The following is a 23,599-nucleotide window of genomic DNA, read 5'->3' as shown; positions in this document are numbered from 1 at the left end:
AAGAGGCACCGCACAAAGGTATAGCCAGGACACGGGCAACGGTTGTTGCACTCCTTGTGTTAAGCCTTTGAGAGTAAGGAGGAAGATTGGAGAGAGATGGAATCTCAAGATCAAGTTTTCCCACAAACTATAATGACTTGAAGAAACCATGCCATTTTCAAGTCATTGAAGTTTTATCAGGTGGTCGAAAGTCAGTGCAGTTGCCTACCAGAGCATTTTAGAGCCTTTCCTGTAACCATGCTTTGAAATACTTACTGGAAATGTAGATTTCATTTTTCAGTTGAACTTGCCACCAACCGTCACTCCTAAAACTATCAACACCTCGCTTAATGACCATGGTTTTACTGGCTGTATCGATGGAGTAATTTATGTAAAATGAGCCTTCACCAAGTATTAAGTGAATATACTGTGCAGTAGAAGGACATACTTTTCAGTAATTTGACAGTGATTAAAAAAAAATAAATCTTTTTATTTTATTGGTCTGATGTAATAGTCACATTTTCTGTGAAACCATAAAAAAACAAAAAATTATCCCTTTATATCATGAATCTATAAAGTTTTACTTTTGCATTAAACTAGTGAAAAAAATTACCATTTCAATGACAGAGAATCCAAATGAAAGGGTTCTTAGATGACACAGCTAAAAGAAATAACTGGAAATTGCTGCTAAAATTTGTCCAATCTTCAGCTTTCCTGTCACCAGTTTTATCTGAGGTCTTTCCAACCGTTCCATTAACCACTTATAAGAGCAGCGTCTGATTCCATCAGTCTCCGTTTACCTACAGGGGCAGGAGAGAGGTCTCGAGCCCACAGGGACAGCAGCTGCCCCCCTCCTGCTCAGGTCTAAAGGTTAAACAATCGGAAACATGTGCAGCACATAAATATCTTCACTGATAGCAATCTCGGCACAAAAAACCAGGGTTTGCATAAGGGACTCTGAACAGAGGATGTAACCTCAGATAGCACTAAAACGACTGGGCAGCCGTTCAGCCTTTAGAGCCTAATGGAAGCTGTGGCAGCGCCAGGCGCAGCTCCGCAGAGGGAGAGTTCGTTTATCAGTCTTTATCAGCACTGAAGGCCTCTATCACACATCTCACCTCTGAGCTCTGACGAGAGGTCAGCAAACAATGCGGGACTACCGGAAAGTCGCTATCTCTCAAGGAAGTGGATAAAGGATTAAGGGTGGATGAAGCAGTTTGCTTAACGAACAGAGTTCACGCAGCACGTTTTAACAACGGGTAAATCTCATTACGCTGATATTTCCAGCTGGTTTATTTTCCGTTCTTCTGAGTTGTTAGTCAGAGTCAGAATATGCAATGTTCTGGGATCTCACTTTATCTCCTCCCTCTGACTGTTGGTGCCTTACTCCAGATGTGTTGGTTCTGGATCTGTCATTGTTTAACCCTCTTTTACCCGTCTTGCTCTTTTGAGTGCGTTTATATTTATCAATGTTTCTGGTACACTTTGAATGTGAATGGCATTGTTACATCCCATGTGTTACAGTTCCATTATATTATATTTTTAACTGCAATACAGTACCAAACAAGTACTTACTACTAGAACATACAACAGTGTATTTATGCTTTACAAAGTGTGAAACTGCTTTTCCTCTTCAAACCTTGCATTTCCTTCCCTTCAGATCTTTGTGTTCATTGTCTGGGATGACTGTGTGTGGGTGTTGGTGCACACAAAAGTCCTCAGGAGCAAGCAAAGTTCTGGCGTTCTCTCTGTTGAATAACACACCTCCTTTAGATGAAAATACTCAAACAAAGAATTGGAAGCATCCTGAGCCCACATAGATCTGTTTTTATCAAAATATATAGATCTATGACCAAGTTCTTGACTCTAAGTTTTGTTTCGCTTTCGATTTTGGCACAGTTTTATTTTGGAGTGATATGCACTTGGCTGATATACCTATAATACAAACTTACAAATAAAAAGTGTTTTGTTTTAAGTTTTTACCTACCAATATATATTTTTCATTTACTGGTTGACCTCGATAACATTTGAAATGTTGCTTTATTTTTCATAATCGTGGTCAAAGATATGAAATTGTTCTTATTATCTTTAATGCTTATTTTTTTTAAATGGCAATTTACATCATACCTATGGAGATATTTTGAGGAAACATTTGGCACTGTGCTTTAGGCCTACCACAAAATGGCTTGCTGGAATAATTGCAAAAAAAATGAGAAAATGTGTTAATTAGAAGAGTAGAATGGTCAGTTTGACAGGGACTTGTACTGAAAAACAATCTATTTTTGTCAACCATCATTACATTGAGGGAAATAAGGGTTGTCATCACCACTTCAAAAGGGCTTCACATGTAAGAATATTGCTGCAAGTACCTTCTCAAACCAGCTCTTCCATTAGGAACTGAAAGAGGCCAACTGGTTTAAAGACAGCTACGAACGTTCAAGTAGGATCAGGACTCTCTTGTAAAGATGATTCAAATATGGGATCAGCTTGCCACCAGCACAGAGTTTGCTCAGGAATGGTAGTTGGCAGGAGTGAGTTTTTCTGGTATCTAAGTGTTTCAGAGACTTTTGGAGGTAAGATACTTCTCTCCAAGAAAATATCAAGAGCAGATTCAGTTACAGAAGTTAACTACAAGAGGAAGGGATTGAGGTATTCACTCCAATCAAATCCCATGTAGACTGTATGGGCAAGCAAAGAGGAGCATAACCATGAGTCCTGCTTATTTTGATGGTAAACTGCCATCTTAACTTTGGCTATGAGAAAGGATTTTTTTCATGCAAAATGGAGCTCAATATCGCAAGGAAAAATAGATAACCAAGTGGCTCGAAGAGCAGAATATTGACATTTTGGGTTTATTTTGAGGAAGCCTTCAACCTATTGAAGTTCATGGAGGTTTGGTTGTTCAGCTCACTTGTGTTTAGTGCACAGGTGTCAGACTCTAGTCCTCAAGGACCAGAGTCCTGCAATAGTTAGATGTGCCTCAGCATGAGCACACTTGAATCACAATATTAAGTCATCAGTAGGACTTTGTAGAACTCGTCTACCTGGGGACATAATTCAGCCTTTTGAATCAGATGTCTTGTACCTGGGCATCAACTAAATGTTGCAAGACACATCCTCTTGAGAACTGGAATATCACACCCCATATGATACTGAAAGAGTATCATTTGGGGTGTTATGATACCCCATATTATATCTAGGGGATTTGTGTCCCCCGAGGTATTTTGTGGGTGATACTATGGATCTACAGAGTGCTGGAAATGCTTGTAAAGGTGAGCTCATCCTTCTACAACCAAGAAAGAGCTGCATTCAAATTTAGCTTGTTATCAGAGCAGACTGGACTCTTTCAGGATCTTGTCATTGATCCTGTTTGTGGTGTTCATGAACAGAATCTCAAGGTGATATCATAAAGATGGAGGTGTCTAGTTTTGGGAAGCTTTGGATCTCATCTTTTCTTTTGGAGGATGATTCTGGTTTTGTCGGCATCTTAAGGCCATGACCTTCAGTACAAACTACAGTGGTCAGCAGCAAACTGAGTCGGCTCCCATAAAAGTTGGGCACAGAGTTTCAACCTGAAAAAGGTAGACTGCTACACTCAGACTGAGGGTCATATCAGCCTCAAGCAGAGGAATTCAAGTATCTTTGTATATTTATCAACAGAGATGGTAGGATGGAGTGACAGATGGGTAGATGGATTTGGGCCTCTTCTGCCACTGTGCAGGGATTGTTCGGGTCAAGACAGAGCAAAGTTTTCCATTTACCAGTCTGTATACGATCTGAATTCCTGCTTTGGTCATTACAAAAACAAAACAAATAAAAACAAATCCAACAACACTGAAGCAGTAAAGTTTACAAAATGTTGTCTCAAAACATAACACTAGCAAGCCTCATGTAATTACTGATTACTTTTCAACACTAGCTAAAAACCTTGCGCCCTTTAACCGTTTGACTACAAAGTGAAAAGTATTTTATATCAAGTTGTGAATCATTGGGTCTAATAAGAAAAATATTAACTGGTAATAAAATAGGAAGATTCCTTTTCAAGTTAACTTTTTCTTTTGCTTCAGTAAGTTTCATGTCCTCAAGTTTCTTTGGTCAAGGTCATTTTAATTAAATTTTAAGAATTTCCACACATGCAGGATGGGTTTTTCTTGTGCAAAAAAGCGACTGAATCATAAACTCTTTGCCAGTCTTTGACGCAGATTTTCAAGGTCAACCTATCAATTTATCTAAGAATTTAATAAGCAAGAGAAATGATATCTTCTGGTGTGACAGTAAGTCAGAAATTGTTTAGCATTCAAAGATTAAGCTGCCTGCAGGCCCTTTGGTTATAGACCTGCAGGCGAAGGCCTTGAAAGCTTGTTTTCTTAATCAGTGAAATTCTGCTTTAACACAATATTATACTAAGGTCAAGTCATGAGAAATCTTTCCTTAGAAGCAATAATGAATAGTTTTGTGGCTTCCTTTTATGTATTTGTTTGTAAAGCTAACAAATTGAAAAGTCGTCAAAACACACCCACGCATTCATTATGAATATAATTTAGTTAAAATCAAGTGTTCAATTGTTTTGTAGCCTTTTAATCATTTTCAAATAAAAACACAAAGTATACAGAGCTATACAGTAAACTCCCGGCTATTCGAGGACTGGTATTCACAGATTCACTTATTCATTATTCATGGATACTTCTGTGGAACATAACTCAAAAATATGTGTGGAAAATTTGCCTATTCAGAGATTTGCCAAGGAAAATAATGCAAAAATAAAAAAATAGAAAAAAAGAAACACACTTAGGGGTGGCACTGACCACAACTGAAAGCTGATTGGGCACGCTAAGTACCACCCAACGTGACTGACTGGTTATTACCAGCTGGCGTTGGAAGATACGTGATTTCAGTATAACATGAAGACAGACATGATTTACAGCTGCTGTAGAAAAGACTCCAAGGCCGAGTTTATTGTATTAATTTATGGTTTAAGTGCATGTATTTATTGTTTAGCTTGTAGGTTGATTTCTTAGTTGGTTGAATTATGACAGAGGCCACAAGGAAGCAGTTAGTTTGACATTGTGATGATAGGATGCAGAGGTGCAAATAGGAGTTAATAATCAAGTCTAATTCACGAGTGCATATATGACAATGAAATATAGTTGCATCAATTGTGTTCTAAACATACATTGCGTGCTTGTGTATTTCCATTGTTAATAAAGATATGTTGCAGCTTACTTACAGATGGTCTCATAATGAAGATATAAAAGGATAGTTTTTTTTGGCAATTTTGGGTCAAATCTCAATGCATGTCCTCTGTAACTGAGAAAAGTCTAGATGTACACGGCAATGCCAAGTAGAGCGAGAGTTGTAAGGAAAGCAGGTAGCAGGATACCAAAACAGAATATTTCCTTTATTAGTATACGGATCCCCTAATAAAACTTTACCCACTCTCTGGCCACCCGTTGTGTAAAAGTCTAGTTCCGCCGCAGCACACACTTTTGATGCAGTCAAGCCAAACCCAACAGTCAACTCTATAGCCTTTCTTCACTTTATTATCCCCGTAAATTCAACAAACATTTGCTTGAAGCTGCTGCAGACAAAGGTCAAGACACCAAACAGCTTTTTTGTTTCCTGTGGAGAACTGTTGAGAACAGTGACCATACCCTCTCGTGTATAATAAACATCTGAGAATTTGGCCTGCTCTATTTACCTCCTAATGAGAAACAAAGATCTGCTCTGGAGAGGGTTGCATGCCTCAGATGATGAAAAACCAAGGGAGGGAGGGGAAAAAAACCCTTAAAATAATCCAAACCACTTGTGCTGCACATGAGACACAGAAGTGGTGTGCGTGTGTGTAAACTGACCATACGAAAAATGAGGTAATATTTCATATCTATTTATGTGGCATCTGATGGCTATTTGCCAAATAAAAATGTGTATGGAAGGCATATGTAAGGACCACAAACACCTCTGAATTGACCTTTCACCCATTAGAAATGTGCTCCTCCGAGCACCTTAAAAATGTCCTCGCTGGATTCGTACAGCTAGCCAAAGCAATAGTTTATCCCATGCCGATGGCATCACGAGTCTAAAGAATATTAGTGCAGATGTTTCTTCTTCTCTGAAAGTCTCAACTCAGTGGAATCACATCTATTTGTGGTTCAGTGTTTGTGGATTTGCAGACTAAATGCATCCTGCTGATTTTGAGCTAAAAACATGTGGAAGAGTTACGGACAGGATGTAGCACGTTTAGTTCAAAAGCTCAATTGAAGCTTTGGCTGAAGTGTTGCTTTAAATTCCAGTCTCCTCTGTGGCAGCAGAGCACAGGTTAGTGTTTAAATCTATAGCCTGAGCCCAACCTGAAATTCAGGCCTTGATGAGACAAAAATGATTTGCTTGATGGACAATTCGATTCAAGTTTCTGTGGTGTGTTTAACAGGCCTACAGTACATACAGAACAGAGAAAACTAAATGAGAATATGCTGCGTTAATCAATCTATAGTGTAAACAGAGGAGCATAGGTACAGGCAGTTCAGTTTGTTGAGGAAAGAAAGAAAGTAAGGTACAGAAGTTAGTGTACCAACCGTAGCACACTGAACAACTAAATAGTTCCTCCCTGGTCCACTATTATTAATTGCCCAACCCAGATCATTTGCACTTGACTCACTCTGTGGTTACAACAAGCGACAAAATGGAGCCGGAAGGTATTAACCAAAAGCTAAAACTGAGACAAGTTACACATATAACTCCCATGGTGGTCTAAAAACAAAAGCAGTAAAATTTTAATTAATAATATGTCAGGTTTACTTCAGGTTCGGGCCTCTGATTAAAGCTCCGTCACAATATCTATGAGTTTGGTATGATTTTTTTTTTTTTTTTTGATTTTTTGATTTTATTGCCCTATCAGGTTTTTTTTTACACTGAAAGTAACTTATACAACACTTTAGATTATTGTAGCAAGTCTGCTACACATACTCAGCCTGATGCGAGCTCAAATTAGAGAAAACCAGAACTTTATTGAGGAGAGAAATGAGCAAAGGACTGACAGAGCTCCAATAATCCATAACACAAAATATATTTGCCATTAAGGGTTAGCAGATTGTGTCTGCTGATCACTGATCTTTTGTGTCCTCTTATCCAGAATTTTCTAACCGCAAGAAGAATTAGGGATCCCTCCAAGAAAAACTGGAAAACATGACTGAATAGTCTGGACTGTGGGAATACAATCAGGACCAGACAAAGGCCAGTCCTCCTGCCAACTCTGTGGATAAGAGGATTGGAGATGGGAGAAAAGTAACCAGCCAAACTCTGAGCAACAGTGATTTGGGAGCAGCACATGCCTCGGGATTGTAAGGGTATCTGCGGTGCTAGCTGGTGTTAAAACCCCTGTGTGTCCCCAGACCAACAAGCTGACATCCTGCCATCTTTCCTGCTGCGACAAAAAAAACAAAAAAAACATACACGGATCTGAACGACAGCAGAACCTAGGTGCTATTGATCTGCTCTCAGTGCAATATCTCCTCTTACATCCATAATTATTCTCCTTCACTGCGTGCCCTGGCTGCCAGACTTGCTGGCTTTCCGGCTGCTTTCTTGTTAAAGATGCTCTATGCGCTCACATTTCATGTTGCACTGCCAGCGACCCCTCTCTCTTAACCCCGGCATTTTCAAATATTTCATGGTTCAGTCCCAGGCTGGGGAAGGCGGCTTCGGCACGGCACAATTACAGTGGTTAGCTGGACTCCTCTGGTGGAGCCATGCTGGCTCTCAAAGTACCATGACTGGTGAACAGACAGCCAGGAAAAACAGAGGAGTGTCAGAGAAGTCATTCTTCTTCTGAACTGAATCAACTCTTGGCCTACATATACAGGAACATACTGATGGGGTAATTGCAGCAACACTTTGTGTGAATGAAAACCTTTTTTTGGCTATGAAAGCTACTTTTAAAAAAAATAATCTTCCTGTTACTAATAAAAATTGCCGGGCACACAAGCAGGAAAAATGCCCATTACTGTATTTAGCCCCTTTTGCTGCAAAATAGATTCAAATCATTCATTTTAGAGCAACTTTTAGGCAGATGAAATCATCTTTTTTTTTCCACACCACATGAACATTCAGATGTCAGATAAGAAATCTCACAAGATCTCTCAAATTTAAATGCGAGTTCGGAGTCAACGAACATGTCCAATGGGGAAGAAACAATATAGTTTGTGGACAATTTTTAACAAAGAAAAGAGAGCTAAAAAAAAGATGTCTCTGACCTCAACCTACCTTTCTGGTGTGTCAGAGCAGTAGCTTTGTCTTCTGTATCCATGTTTCCATCACCTCCCCTTCTGAACGGCTACACTTCACTTTTACCAGACTTCGTGCTCGTTTCTCCTCAGGTCACACCCCACACTGGCACAGTGAGCCACAACAATCCAACATGTTGAATGTCCGCGATTTGGGATTGGATCGGTCCCAATGTCCTTCCTAACAAACTAAATCCCTCTAATCACACCAGACACAGGCAGGAATTTCTGTAGAACCACGGCAATAATCTGAGCAACTTTAAGATTGCAAGAAATCAAAAATTGGGTCCAAAATTGACAACTATTTTGGAGGAGTGGAAGGTACAGGGGGGAAATGTTAGGACGATTCCAAGGGGCCCTAACTGACAGGGCACCCTCCCATAAAATATGGGGGGGCTATTGAATTTTTTGTCATGGGGCCCAAGGTTCCTGGCAGCACCCCTGTCTTGGATTGTGAACTAAGCTTCATACAAATGGGCACACATGTTGTACTTGATTGGCATGCTCTCTTGTCCTTCCCATTTCAAAGGGTCATTAAGCAAAGTAGGCCACGTCCTTCATCAACCCAAAATCTTAAAACAAATTTTAAAAAATGCTTTGGATAAATTAATATTACTCAAATTGTCAGAGGGACTTGTGACCCTGATGATGTTGTCAAAACTTTTTTTCTAAACATTTTTTTCCCCCCTTTGCCTGAGTAGATGAACACACAGGTTGGATTTCTTTAAATAAGTGTATTGCAAAATTCTGTAAATGCAATAAAAGATTAGAGTTTTTAACATGTCCTTACGGTGGGGAGGGGCGGGAACGAGTGAGAAAGCAGTTAAATGACTCATATCTCAGGGCATAGTCATCCAAGCACAGACCTAAGTTTCTTATGATTTAGGAACATCTGTTTTGGCTGCAGACCTGGAAAAAAGGAGGCCAAGATCTTGATCCAAATTTATTTGATTCAAACAGGGATCCAAAGTACGTACTGTAGCCTCCGGTCTGTCCTCTGTCCAATATGAGGGGAACAGGTCCTGCAGCCATGAGATCATAATCTCTTTTATGCAGTTTATATTTCAAACCTCTTGACAGTCACATTGACAGAGGCAGCTGAAGCATAAAACGATGAAGACATTCAGAAGAAGGCCTTGAAAAGGGAAAGGACAGTCTTAGGATCCGATATCCTGCAGAAGTGTCTTGAATCGTGTGTCCTAAATGTTTCTACACCTTTAGAGTCAAGGCCACTGATTCTGACTGATCAGTTTAAACAAAATATAAAATAGTTCATAAAAGATTCGCTACAAATAATTCACATTTTGCATTTAGTAGAGCATCATCACTAATGTACGCCGTGACTCATTATAGAAGTCGCTGAGTGTTTACGTCACACTGAAGGTCAGTGGAACGGGAGGCATGCGACTCATCGCCGAAACAGGACACTTAATTAAAATGTATCTGTGCGAGACACAAAAGGAGAACACTGCTTCATGTCTTCATTCCTCCAATGACACATTGTGAGTGTTCTGCTTCGCTGGCTTCAGAAATGGTTCTATGTTCATCCTCCAACTTGGCCTGTGGGGCCTTGTGAATAAACAGGCAGAGGTTAATGTCTCATGTTCTTCCCTGTTCTCTGCAGACAGTTCTGACAGGAGGAGGAGGAGAGAGAAGAGCCTGAAAGGGAAGCTGTTTTGGTAATACGCTAATCTGGCTCTCGCATCTCTTTGTTTCAGGCAGTGAGACGAGATTTTTTATTTTTTTTTCCCCAAGCCACCATTGAGGAATACATCTCCAGTCTGCTGTGAGTGAGCTGTCACGGGGAAACTATTTCTTCGCTTCTTTTTCCCCACAGTACTTCTCATACCCTGAGGGGTCTTTAGTGAACTTGCCATCACCCACATATACTGACAGCAGAGAGCACGTACATCCACACGTCACCGAGGCGATAAACAGCCACGGGCCCCGCCACAGAGATAAGGCTTCTGAGCAGTCTATCAAACAAACAAAGCCAGATGATGACTCTGGAGGGATGTTAAGAAATGACGCCATATAATCGCCCTCTCTTTTCCCATCCACAGAGTCGATGCTTATATATACTGAACATGGGCATTAATTTCATCATAATTTTGGTGCTTTTAATCATTAATTGAACTAATCTGTTTTTTCAAGCTCGACTAAAATTATGCAATAATGTAGTAAAAAGGTTAAATGGCAGTTAAAATAAGAATTTGGCGCACAAGCTTGAAGTTGTCGATTTTCTCTCAAATAGATTCAAATTCTTAAAAATATTTGGCTAAATGTCCCTTAGCAAGCTGCAGAAAAACCACTCGCCTGTTATAGCGTTCAACAACCTTCAGACATATTTATGACTGCATAACCCTGTTCTTATCAGAAACTCGTTAAATGATCCAGTTTCCTGGTGCAGAATTGTTTTTAAGTTTAAGACACAAACCTAGATGCAGGTTGAGGTCATGGCCCTTCTTGAAGCTTAATGCTACCTTGCTTTATGTATCCCAAAACCTGTTTGGATATGAATAAATTGCCCAGTTGGTAATTTAAAATAATATAAGTTTCTGGTTCCATAATCTTCACCGTGCTGAAAATGTACATATTCTGTTAAAAACTGGATTAGTTCCAGGAGATCAACCAATTTAAATATTATGAGTGGCATTATGGCTACTTACAGTGGGATAATTTGCTAATCTCAAACAGCTGCGCAATAAATTAAATCACAATCATCATAGCGATAGTAGAGTGTGATGGAACTGCAAAATACAGTTCATACTTAATATTTGGTAGGATGAGGTTTCATATCTGCCTAATCAATAGTATATTTTGAGATTTATGGAAAGTAGGGGATGTTGTGTAACTGGAGAAATATAATGAAATATATATATATATATATATATATATATATATATATATATATATATATATATATATATATATATATATATATATATATATATATATATTATTATATTATTATATTATTATTTTTTTCCCATATTGACTGGGTTAAAAACATGAAAATGACACTAACACAGACACAATCACTCTAAAACATACACACAGTGAAGAATACTCCAAATACCTGTAAGAACAGACTAAAATGACAATGCAGTCATGCCCAATTAAATTTTAAATTGAACAAAAATAATGGTCCGAGTAATAAGAGGGTTTTTTTCCATCTGTTGTTCTTTGATTTTGGCTGACTGAACTTCTTTCCAGATAGTAGGAGCTTAAAGTCTCCATGAAGGAGGTGATAAGGGAAGTGTGCCTTTTGTGTAACTTTCTTTGAAAATGTTTCTGTTAAACCAGGTTTTATATATATATGCACGCTCACACCCATACTTGTTCACGCCTTCTGCCTTTACGCATAAATACACACACTGGATGCAGGAGGAGAAAAGAGAAAAATGGGGCTGTGAGCCAGAAGGCCAGAGGGGTTTTTCATGACAATAACCTTCTGTAGGGCTGCTTGTATCCCTTCACCTAGATTACAGTGAGTTGCTGAGGGATGGGTGGAAAGAAAAGGCATGACAAACACAGAAAATATTAGGTGAAGAACATTCACACAAAGAAGAGAGCAGAAAGAAATCTGTGTCATTTTTGCTCTCATGGCCTGGAGAGATGGCAGGCTAAATGCTCTTTTAAAACAGCTTGAACACTGAAATGATGATGGCTCCCTTTTTTGCCTCAGCAAAGCACATTAATACATAGTTGAATGCCATTTCCACTTTTGTTAAATGGCTCACCTATTGCGTATTCAATTACAATGACTGTCTCTCATTTGGAAGATGGGTCCAGAACCCATATAAATCCCCTCCCTCTGAGTGCGGAGCTGGAGAAATGCATTGGGCAGCAATGGGACACATGTGGAGCTCCATGTATGGGGGTGGTATATAAATGTTAATGGCACAGAAGAGGTTGTTGGGTATTAGCTCCCGGCCAAAAAAAAAAAGCTACTCCTGTCTAGAGCTGTTTTATTGAGAAAGAAGGTTTTTAAACCATTTCCATAATAAAAACTTGCACTGAAAAACAAGCATGAACTGATCTAAGGTCATTATCAGTTTGAACAAACTTTTGTCAAAATACACATACAGATTTAAGACCTTTTAATGAGATGCATGAGGAAGTGCCTGAATAACCCAAAGCTTTCTCCTGTTTTGTCTTGTTTCATGAGGCACAGAGTAGCACAGTTGTTTGTGTCAGGTGGCTGAAACAAGGTGACTACACTTTCAACCTGCTTACAATAAACTGCACAGACTGTCATAAAGTGCCCACATCACTCTAATTAAGGCAAAACTATTTAAAATTGTAGTTAGGGAAACTACCAGCAGCCTAATTCTAGCTGACTGACTGACTAACAAGTTTGTTATACTAGCTATGTTATAAAGAGCAAAATGGAAAGAAAATGTATAACATTGTAAGAAATAATCTACTTCCATAATGTAAGTCTGTGAATCAGAACAACGATAAATAGAGATCAGTATCGATCATGTTTTGTGAACGTATTCGATATCTGGTTTTTTTGTTTTTGCTTTTTTGTTTTAGCAAAAATGTGACTTGCATGCAAGTTTTAGTCAATTAAAGCTTCACCTTAAGAGCAATGAGAGATCAGGCATGCACTGTAGATTCTTGTCACAGATCTTGTGATGGTTGACAATAAGCGGCATTCAAGCACGTCCAATACTGAATAGAAGTTCAATGCTGAAAAGAATAAAACAAAGCAACTCAGATGTATTCTGCTGAGTCTTACTTTTATCTACTGATGTCTTGCTCTCTCTCGCTCTTTCACAGGTTGAAAGAAATGTACATGTATGTCTTCACATACAGATAGTACACTTTTTTCTAAAAAGCTTCTGGTATCGCTGACTTTGAATCAAAGGTAGATAACATTGACTTTCCACATTAAAGAGTTGCTGCTGTTAGACTGAGCTTGGAATGATAGTTAGATATGATGTATTTAATGATCAAAAACTGGGTATTAGCTGTCAGGGCAGATCAAGCTGAATAAGTATGTCACATTACATTAATAACAGAAAAGATAGTTGTTGATTTTTTTACGTTAAATAAGTAATTATATTGTGTTTCTTGTGGAAATGCTGTGAAACTATGATGTTTCTACTGAAAGTTATCACACTGCAAGAATCTTCTCCCAGCCTATCCTACTGAGAAACCCAAATGAACTGGCTTAAAAAAAAAACACATCAGTCAGGGTGATTAACTCAGCGCTGATTAATCATCCCATTCGTTTATAATATGTCTAAAATTCCACAACACAAATCCACCAGTAATGATCCAATCCTCCTTCCCCCCATTGTGTGGTTTATCTCATATGCTCAAACAGCAAAAGCAAATTGTGGATAATTTTAATCGGCGAATCCACTGGCATGCGGTTTTTCCAGCGGTAATGATTCCCTCGCTCGGTCCTAATTAACTGCGGCCATTAAAACCAAGGGAAATGTAATGCCCTGGGTCCTGTGTCAGGTAGTGAGGAGGAGGACGGCACAGGAGGACTCAATTAGGCCTGCGCTGTTCCCAGGTTATCACGCGACATGTTTGCCAATTAAATGAAGTAGCCTCTGATGTCTGCGCGCCTCTGTCGGCTCCATCTCAAAGGGCCCGACAACACAGAAACGGCGTCGCTCTGGATCCCACTCCCACCCCTTCCAACGGCGAAGGAACAGACACTACACTATGCCCCAAAAAGGCAGTAATTACAGGATGGATGGGAGACTGTTATATAAGCACAGGGCTGCCGATAGGGCCAGGCAGGCCACACCGATGCCAGGTTTTAAACAAGTACCAGCAGGATCGAGTTATAGCAGAATTACTCAGGGCAGAAACACAGACACATTTCCACTTCAGGAGTAGGCAAAAAAAAAAACAAAAAAAAAACAGGAGAAAAAAAAAAAAGCGAAACTGTTGATGTTTTTTGAAGTCTGTTTTGGAATTTTAAGCAAGCAGAAAGAGAATTATGATCTGGATGAAACAAGTTTCATGATTAAAAAAAAAAAAAAGTAGCAATCGATTCTCAAAAACTATCCTGCTCAAGCCTAACGCCAGCCACTTTCAGAATATGAGCTCTTATAGCTGCTTTAAGCAGATTTCCCCCCCACCTCCCGTTGAGGGTAGTTCTGGATCGTGACTCAGTGAGTGTGGGAGAGGAAGGCAGAGACAAGCAGACACATTAGCCTTCCCTTATGGCACATTCTGCGAGGCAACAGGAGTCAGACTGCATGATGCTGACTGTCATTGACTTGTTATGAAAGCATTGCGGGGCCGAGGCTTATCCATCACGTCGGGGGGTGGAAGTCGGGGTGAAAGGACGGCTGGGCGGGCCAGAGGGGGGCCGAGCGTGGGCGAGGCAGCCCTGTTGCCTGTCACTCATCACGCACCACTGCATGACCGCCAACCTTGTCTGGCCTGTGCACAATGGGAGGTCTGGGGCTCGACTGTATGAGCAGTCATTCCCCGTTTCCCTCCTCCCAGCTGCCAAAGTGAGGAGGTGAGATATGGGACGGCACGAGGGGAGGGAAGGAGGCTAAAAGGAGTCAAAACACACCGGACAGGCATTAGTCTTACACTGAGCCTTGAAGACCTCACTGCTTCGGAGTGAATATCTGCTCTGTTCCCAACTGAGTCCTGTCTTACCCTTACATACAAGCCCTGACAGAGTCCAAAAGAGATAATTTCCTTCAACAAACATAAGATGCAATTATCCATAGTCATTAAAGTGCAATAACTGGAGGTGTGAGCAGAAAGTTACAGTACCGCCCAACTGAAAAATACATACCACTTGTAAAAATGTACACTGCAGTTTAGGAGACAGAAATGTTCCTCCCAGCAATTAGGGAGCAACACAGAGAGAGAGGACCAGAGAGAGAGAGAGAGAGAAAGAGAGAGAGGTGCATATGTAAAAGGAAAGCTTTATGTCGGCTGCGGAAAGAAAAGAAGGAAAAAAAAGCTGAAGTCAGCAGGAGCAATAAATCCTCCAATGCTGAGCAGTTTCTTCCAGCTCTGTCCTGTTCTGGGGACCTCATCCCGAACCTGAAGGCTGGGCTCTGTTTAGTAGCTTTAGCAGCAGGGAGGCAAGTTCAGCCTAAAGAACATCCACTCCTTCATTCACCCTTCCCCCCCGCCTAGGTGCAGTTGGTCCAGGTGGGGACACAGAGTCAGGCTACTCTGGCCTGTTAAAGGATACTTCCCAGCAGCGCCGCAGTCTGTGACCACAGCTTGACCTCCAACACAGCTTTACACTTCCACCAGGCGGGTGGAAAAAAAAAAAAGAAAAAAGAATCAATAGATCAAGCGGAGGGAAATGCTGCCGAGATTGAGATGAATGATCGCTGCGCTAATTCTATTAATCTCTTTATGGGGCTGTAATAAGTGAGACGTTAAATGGATATGGAGGAGATCAATTAGGGAAATCAAACAATGGATAGAGAGTTTTGATTTAAACAAAGTGAGAGGAGATGTTAGCCTAATGCGGAAAGCCTTAAATCAAAGAGCCTTAAATGCTGCCGGCTGGGTCCAATACTCTGCTTTTAAAATCACAAATAGATGAATTTTAGAAGTGTTTAAGCTTCATCTGGTAAAGCTAATAGGTTGACTCATTCTGTATACAGTTATTTTTAACCTGCAGTGCAGTTTTACAGCAGCTTTGAAGTAGATCCTAAACTCATTCTGCAGAAAATCACATTAGGCAGTAACTAGGGATGTAATCTCGTGGTACTGGATATGAAAAAGCCTCAAGATTCTTTATTAAAGTGAACTCTGTCTTGCAAAATCAGAATGCAACTTTATCTAGTGAAGTAAGTGCATTTTTAACAGCTCGAAAACAGACGATAACATTCGTTACCCACAATTCATTTTGCAACATTACACCACATGGGTAGAGGTGCAAACATCTGTTAACATAATGCCGCTTTGGTATGGAAGAAAGCTGTAAAGAGTTCATAATTTTCAATAAAAATGATATTGATAACAGAGATATGAACCTGTGTATGCATGTATGATCATTAAACGAAGAAAACCATTGCAAAAGACATTTTCCATCCACATGTAAGGCCTTAGAGCAACATCCTTGATTGTATGATTTTTAAGTCATAATTTTAATAAATTTTTCCCAAAGGCCGATTATTTGGAATACGGACGTGTCTGGGTCTTTTTTATGAGTAAGTAGTGAGTGGTAGGAGATGTAAACATTTGCTATTTTACACAGAAACATGTTGATGAACCAGAATGTACAAAATATATACAAAACATATACAGATGGCGAGGCCAGTCTGTAATTTGCTTCAAATTGTGCCACATTTCTCTTGTGAAAATTTAGCTGATTTTAGCTATTTAAAACAACTGAGACCGAAAATGCTCATGTGTCGCCCTTAAGTATGTTGTTGTTTCAACAATGAGAAAATTACATCGCCTAAAGCTGGTGGTTGCATCAATCTGCCTCATCAACTGGTTGTCAGTCCCCCAAGATCATTTCCAAACAACTACAAAACCTGGAAAAACACAACAATAAACTATCTCCAATGCAGTTGCACAAATAAAACATGTTACAAAATCCAAAAGTTTCCTCTCCACCTGGTGGACTTTTAGAAGACTGGCAATCAGCTGTCAGGAGTCCACGGTCTCAACAAACGGCAATTTGTGTACAAGCCCGCATATACTGGAAGTGTCAACATTTAATATCCGTCATTATTATATTTCATCCCACAGATAAAAAAAATATGAGTGTGAATCTCTTTGAAAAGGTTATGTAGTTGTTAACCTTCAATCTTTTAAGATTTCTCTACCACAGATATGGGAGTCTGTGCTGAAAGAGCTCCTTAAGCCAAACCCAACAAAGGAAAACCCAACAATTATCAGCTTCATGATAATTCAAGAAGCTGAATAAGCTAGAACCCTAAAATATGAATTTCAGACATGTTAGAGGACACATACTGAAGAATTAGCAAAAACAGAGCCTACCAGAGTAACTGAAAACACTCCTCTGGTTCTTCAGTTAGAAACTTTACTCAGATATTTGACGGGATCATTTTAATCTTATAAAATCACCTGGATGGAATGAATAGTTTTGTGAGCCATGGTTTTTTTTCAATCCACATGAGAAAAAGATGCTTGTGGAAAAACAAAACAAACCCTCTGTTCTCCACATATTTACTCTCTACTTGCATTAAAACTTTATAGAACTAAACTGTCCCTTTTCTAAGTAGTTTCGGTTTCTTTCCACTTTAGACCCAGGCTTAATCAGCTGTTACCACAGCAGCACACTGTGAAATGGCTACGACACAAAAAAAGGACACAAACCCTTGCAGTGTCAGTCTGTAAAGAGGTCAAAGCATTGTAAAAGCTATGCATTCTCGCAACTGATGGATCAAAAAGAGGAAGTGTTGGACATCTTTCCGTGTGAACCTGCACTGCACTGAGCTCTTATTTATAAACCTATACACTTGGTGTATGTAAAAAAAATCTAACATTTTCTCAGACTCGAAGGGAAGTGAGCAGCTTTGGTGTTTGCAGTGGTTTCATGTCACCTTTAAGAGTTGGTCCAGCTCTCTTTGAACTTTAACAGTCGTAGCCTTTATGCTGAAAGATGAGTGGTTGTAAAGAATTATCGAGATCAAAAAATGTCAACCTGGAAAGTCATGAGGGTCACAGAGCCGCTGTTATTCATTCTGTCGAGGATGTGAGCGTTTGTTAAAAATATTCTACAGCAATACCTCCAATAACTGTTGAGACACTTTCACTTTAACCACGAAAGGTCAAACCCAAGAAGGCATCAAATAAGTATTACAGATGTGAAACAAATAATGGTAAAAAATTATGTAAGAAAAAGCAAGAGCAGTTCAGCCTCAGCTATCACAGTTCCAATTGTTGTGTGGCAACTGGAGGTCTAATAGGTGTCAACACCGTACCTACATGTCATGTTCTCTTGTCTTTCTCTTTCTGAAGAGTGGCTAAGAGAAATGGGTCTCCATTATATGATATTTATACATTTATACAAAAAAATAAAATAAAATCAATCAAGATTTATTTCTTAGACATTTTTAGGTGAGCATTGCAATTCTGAGCTTATTTTAAAAATATTCAAAAATGAAAGCCCAGATCTCAATCCAATCAAAATTTGTGCTCGGATTTGAAAAGCTCAGTTAAAGTTCGATCAAAGAGCAACTTTACAGAGCTTGAGCTGTTTTGGAGGGAAGAATGGACAAAACCTGCAGTGGCCAGATGTGTCACAAAAACTCAGTGCTGTGATTGCAGCCAAAGGGGCAATATTGAATTTACTTTATATGCTTTTAATTGACATTTCTTTGTAGAAAACAATTATTTTCACATTAATATTGAGATTTGATTTGCAAAAAAACTAAAAAATATTTAATTATAATTATTTTATTTAATTACATTGACCATGATTTTATTTATGAAAGCAATAAATGGTGAAACATAAGTCCCCAAATTATGACTCTGATTTAGTTTGTACTGAGGGGACTAATGTAGCTACCAAGACAGAGATACACAATAGCTTTAAAAAACATAGTTTTACTAAATAAAAGCTTCTTATATAAATTTGGTTCTGCATTAACATTTTAAGTATGCTTACATTCTGACTTTTACTGATGATAATGATAAGGTTAAATTAATTGCTGCACATCTTAAAGAGGCATTAAATGTATTTTTATTTACTTATTTTTTTGTTCACTCACCGTTTCGTTGCCAAACAAGATGTCAACATATGGCATCACCTTCATCAAGGGCTCTTTAAAGAATTGGCTGATGAATGGTGCAGAGAGGTTCATGCAGAAGATTTTGTTGTTTTCTGAAGCATGCTTTGCCACCTTAAGGATCGACTCTGGAGACACGGTCAGGAAAAACCCCTACAACAGAAGAAGTCAGAGGATAGTAAGGATTGCTTTAGCGTTTTCAGAGCACAAAATTATATATATATGTCATATCCAAATTTTGTATTTTTGGATGGATGTATGGATGGCTTGAATAGGAATGAGGCAAGTGTATTGACATAAATACTTAGCCAGTCTTAGAAAATTGCAAAGAAATATTCTATATTTTTGCAGAACATATAGTGGATATAAACTGTCAGTATGCAGATAAGCTTTATACAGACTGAACAGCAGCAGGTTGTTATGAACTGAAATGACAAAACTGCTGGGGCTTGGATTCTGCTTGCAGTTGTTTGGCTGACATAGCCTTATACTACTGCCACAATACTGGATCCTGAAGATGGAAAAATCAACAGCAGTGCTCAAATGCAGATCTGAAAGAGCTTTTTATAACATAAACAAAACAACAAAGAAGAGGAAAAAGAGCAGGAAAAAAAACCCATCAACGACAAAGCCATGTGGCTGGACTCCAAGGTTCGTACCGGAGGAAGCAACAAGCACGTATCCAATGATAGGGCAAACAAAAGTCTCGTCTGGACTCTCCTTACTTGGAAACAAGAGAGGCAGGCCCACTCATTGTGTGAATGAATACAAATCAGGTAAGAAAACACCTTTGTGTTTCAGGTGGAAACCTGAAGCGAGACTCTCCCGCAAGCCACACAAAAACACTCCTCCTTTGATACCGATCTTTCTTAACCTTGTTTTTCAGCAACAAGCTGCTCTGTAAAACCACGGTGTCACAATAGGGCCAAAGGGGTGGAGGAGAGGAAAGGAAAGTTTTCAGCACAGTGATACATTTAATCTGCTTGAAAAGCTCCTATTATGGGGTACAGTGGTGCTCTCATTAAAGCGCTATGACATTTGCACCAACAGAGGCGCGACCTCAGTGAAAAAGAAGGGTATAATACCCATGAATAGAGGGTGACTGCGTCGTTAATTTAACATACAAGGTATTACAATGTAGCCATGCAAAGCAGGTACGTTCTTTATGAGGCATTCAACGTGTCATTCAGTCATTCCTCCCCAAGGCTTCAGTGTTTCCTTTTTTCTTTTACGTTTGTAAGTCAAGGTTCAGGTCAAGCCCGTCGTCGCTGTGTCACAGTATCATCTGTTGAAGACTAAAAAAGGTGTTTTCAATGGGTTCTGGGAGCACAAAAAAGAGCCCACTCTGGGCTAATGGCCCGTCTCTGACCCTGACATTTTTCTTTTGAGGTGTGCCAATGTGCCAGAGGAAGAGGAGATTGTTCTCTGACACAAATGGTCTTTTTTGGACAAAAGCAGAAAATAAACTGTCAGGGTTAGCCGTTATGTTAACACTGATCAAAGGCGGAAGACTTGATGGGGCAGTTCTGAAAAGGGTGGTGAACTTTAAAAGCAGGGCAACAGCTTTACACCGCCTCTGTCCGTAGAAGGACTGACATGGCATTGAATTGCTAAGAACGGTAAACTCTGAAGTTATTTAGGAAGAAATTCAATGCCTTGCACGATTACTGATGCATCATAACTGTTTTCCCCAGTATTTTATGTTCCAACTACTCTAGCCGAGTCAAGGTTTGCAGTGTATGCACGAATGATTATTTGTGGGTTTTCAATTGTTCTACAAATTAAAATTTAAAAAGTGGTGTGGATTTGTTAGCCCCCTTTCACTCATATAACCCTAAATAAAATCAAGTGCAACAAATAGGTGAATGGAACTGATGCAAAATTTATTCTCAGTTGTGAGATCAAAGGATATTCATGTGCAGATTTGTCCAAATCTAAATCCAATTGAAAAAGTGTAGGACATACATTTTACATATATGTTCACCCTAGTCATCCAAGCTGACTAGGGTTGAGCTATTTTAAATAGAAATAAGACCAAACACTTTTAGCCTCTAGATGTGCAAAGTTGATAGAAAAATAAACTAATGGAGGTTTTACAAAGTACGATTGTTTGCAATACATTTCTTCAGAGTATAACTTCTAAAAAAAAGAAAAAGAAAAAACTTGTATAATGTGTCAGTTCCTGCCAGTTTACAATTACGTGCTGCTTTGTGTTACTCTACCACATAAAATCCCAATAGAACAGACAAAAGTTTGTGGTTGCAACATGGCAAAACGCGAAAAAGCCCAATACTTTTACAAGACTTCATATGCAGCTATAACTAAAAATTGGAAAACTTTCTCCTTGTTAACACCCATAAGGCCTGTCTGTGTGCACACTCTGCAAATGCTAATGACTTCAAACTGCTTAGATAAACACAAACACATACGAAACAAACTATAGTCTTTACAATTTAGAAAAAAAAAAAGAAGAAAAAAAAGCAAGAAACCACGCAAGAGAGAAACGTCCCTAATCCTGACTCACATTGTTAGTTTGTTATGGACCTCAAAAGTATAGTTGGGGTTTATAAAACATAAAGTGCAAAGACATGAGTGGTTTCTCTTCTATTCATGAATGTAAAATACAGACCAGAGTAGAAACAAATTAAACTCAACTGGCTTGTGGGAAAAAGAAGCAAAAAAAAAAAGTCTGAGGCGTGCAAAATTACCACCAGTAGGAAACAGGAGAAGTTTAGTCTTTAGTACTGTGGTGCAGATCGTGTATCAAGACTACCAGCTCCAGTTTCCTAGGTGTCAGGGAGGCCTGTGAAGTTGAGGGACTATCACATTTCCAGGTCAAGATGATCAAAGTGCTGGGTACACTTTGTATAATTCCCACCCAGCCAAAACACTCAGTAAAGCATCCAGATGTGCATTTTTCCAGGCAGACGACAATCCAGCGTGATATCTGGCCATGTCAACTAGTAATTTGAGGGAAGAGCTGGAAAGGGAGAGCATCCATTTTCAATGTTTACTATAAAGAGAGGAACAACTTCCACTTTACTCGGAGAAAGAAAATTTAAATGCTACTCTGAGATTAAATTAGTGGTAATCTAACCATAGAGAAGCCAGCAACTCGGCTGCAGCATGCTATCACACTTCCCCAGCATAGTATCAGTGTTTTCCCCGGGGTTGCTCACATCTGAAAGGCTGAGTGTGATGGATGGCATGGTGTCGCCAGGCTTAAAATAAAAGTGGACATCTGAAGGGTAAAAATGATCTATTTTGGGAAGGGCATTTTCATTTGCACCAGCAGTGGAGGTGGTCATGGAAAAAAGAAGCCTCTTTTCTTTTTTTTTTTTTTCTTCCAGGTCTATTTAAATCAGCTAGGATAAGTGGGAGTGTCATGACGATTTTGACACCTTTTATTACCGAGGAATGATAGAGCAAATTTAAACCATCACCGCCTCAGTGAACAGAGTAATTATCTCCACTACAATTTTTTCCTAAATTAAATAAAATCCCTGGATCTTTTACGGTTTTATTTACGCAACTACAAATAAACGTCTCAGTGAGGGGTTATCATTATTTCTAAACTAAGAGTGAATGAAATTACACTGTTTGATGTGAAAGGGCTAATTTAGAGCAGGAAAATGAAATATTTGAACTCCTAATTTCCAGAGCCGTTCTGTGCTGGATAAATCACCATTATTTGAATCAGTAGCATTTGCTCAATATGTTCATACAGCGATGGTAAACTTATATCTTACCTGTTATATGTCTATATACCATGCATCATGTGGCTAATTTAGTCAGAAGTGGGGATGTGGAAGACATGTTGTGCCTTTAAAATCTAGTTAATTAACATCACCAGAAAACACTTTTAGGTTAACAGTTCCTGTGAGCCTCTTAGCAGGTTCACATGTGTTAGCAGACCTTTAACGCATTTAGATGCATTAGATGTGCATCTAAATGGGTTTTTAGATGTGCATTTAACATGAATAATTTTTCTTCAATCGCAGTCAAGCACAGTGGTGGCAGAATCATGATTTGCGCTGTGTAGTTTCAAACAGGACATGGGCAATTGCAGTCATAGTTGAACAGCCCTCTGCACAATATCAATATCTATAGATAATACATCTGATAGAATATGGAATATTCAATCCACAGAATATTTACTGAACTCCCTCCAATTCAGAACTTCACAGCATTTTGGTAGATTTAGGTCAAGGTAATCCTTTAGCTAATCAAGCTGTCACAGTGAGCTAAGCAAGGTTGGTGGCATCTCTGGTTGCCTAGCAGCAACCTGCTGATTAACTTGCAGAAGAAGTCTAATGTTTCGTCATCATGCCTCATTACTGCTTATAAACAAAAAAAAGTAAAAACTGTGGATAAAACGGAAAAGGTCATACCAAACGTTTGTCAATATTTCAGATATTTAATACAAAAACCTAACAAATAATCATCAAAATCGACTGATATGAAACGCCTCCATCATAATAACTTTTTCAGTTAAATCATCCAGTCCTATTTCCAATGTGGGTTGGATTCTGTCAGTTGTGTTAGGCCCAATCCTTCAATGATGTGCTTTTTGAAATATGAACTATGAAATATTTGTGGAGTATGTATAGGCGTTATTTT

General features: G+C 39.1%; 1 protein-coding gene across 3 annotated transcripts in view; it reads right to left on the bottom strand.

The window, feature by feature from the left end:
• Window positions 1–23,599, bottom strand: part of adkb (adenosine kinase b) — a 162,114-nt gene that overhangs the window by 34,164 nt on the left and 104,351 nt on the right. For all 3 annotated transcript variants that reach the window (XM_044103675.1, XM_044103674.1, XM_044103676.1), the window contains exon 8: window positions 18,962–19,132. In XM_044103675.1, the coding sequence (XP_043959610.1) occupies window positions 18,962–19,132 (171 nt within the window). The remainder of the gene's footprint in view (window positions 1–18,961; window positions 19,133–23,599) is intronic.

This window comes from Gambusia affinis, linkage group LG20, assembly GCF_019740435.1.
Source record: "Gambusia affinis linkage group LG20, SWU_Gaff_1.0, whole genome shotgun sequence".
NCBI lineage: Eukaryota > Metazoa > Chordata > Actinopteri > Cyprinodontiformes > Poeciliidae > Gambusia > Gambusia affinis.
The sequence above is the reverse complement of the archived record's forward strand: the minus strand, read 5'-3'. Positions and strand labels throughout refer to the sequence as shown.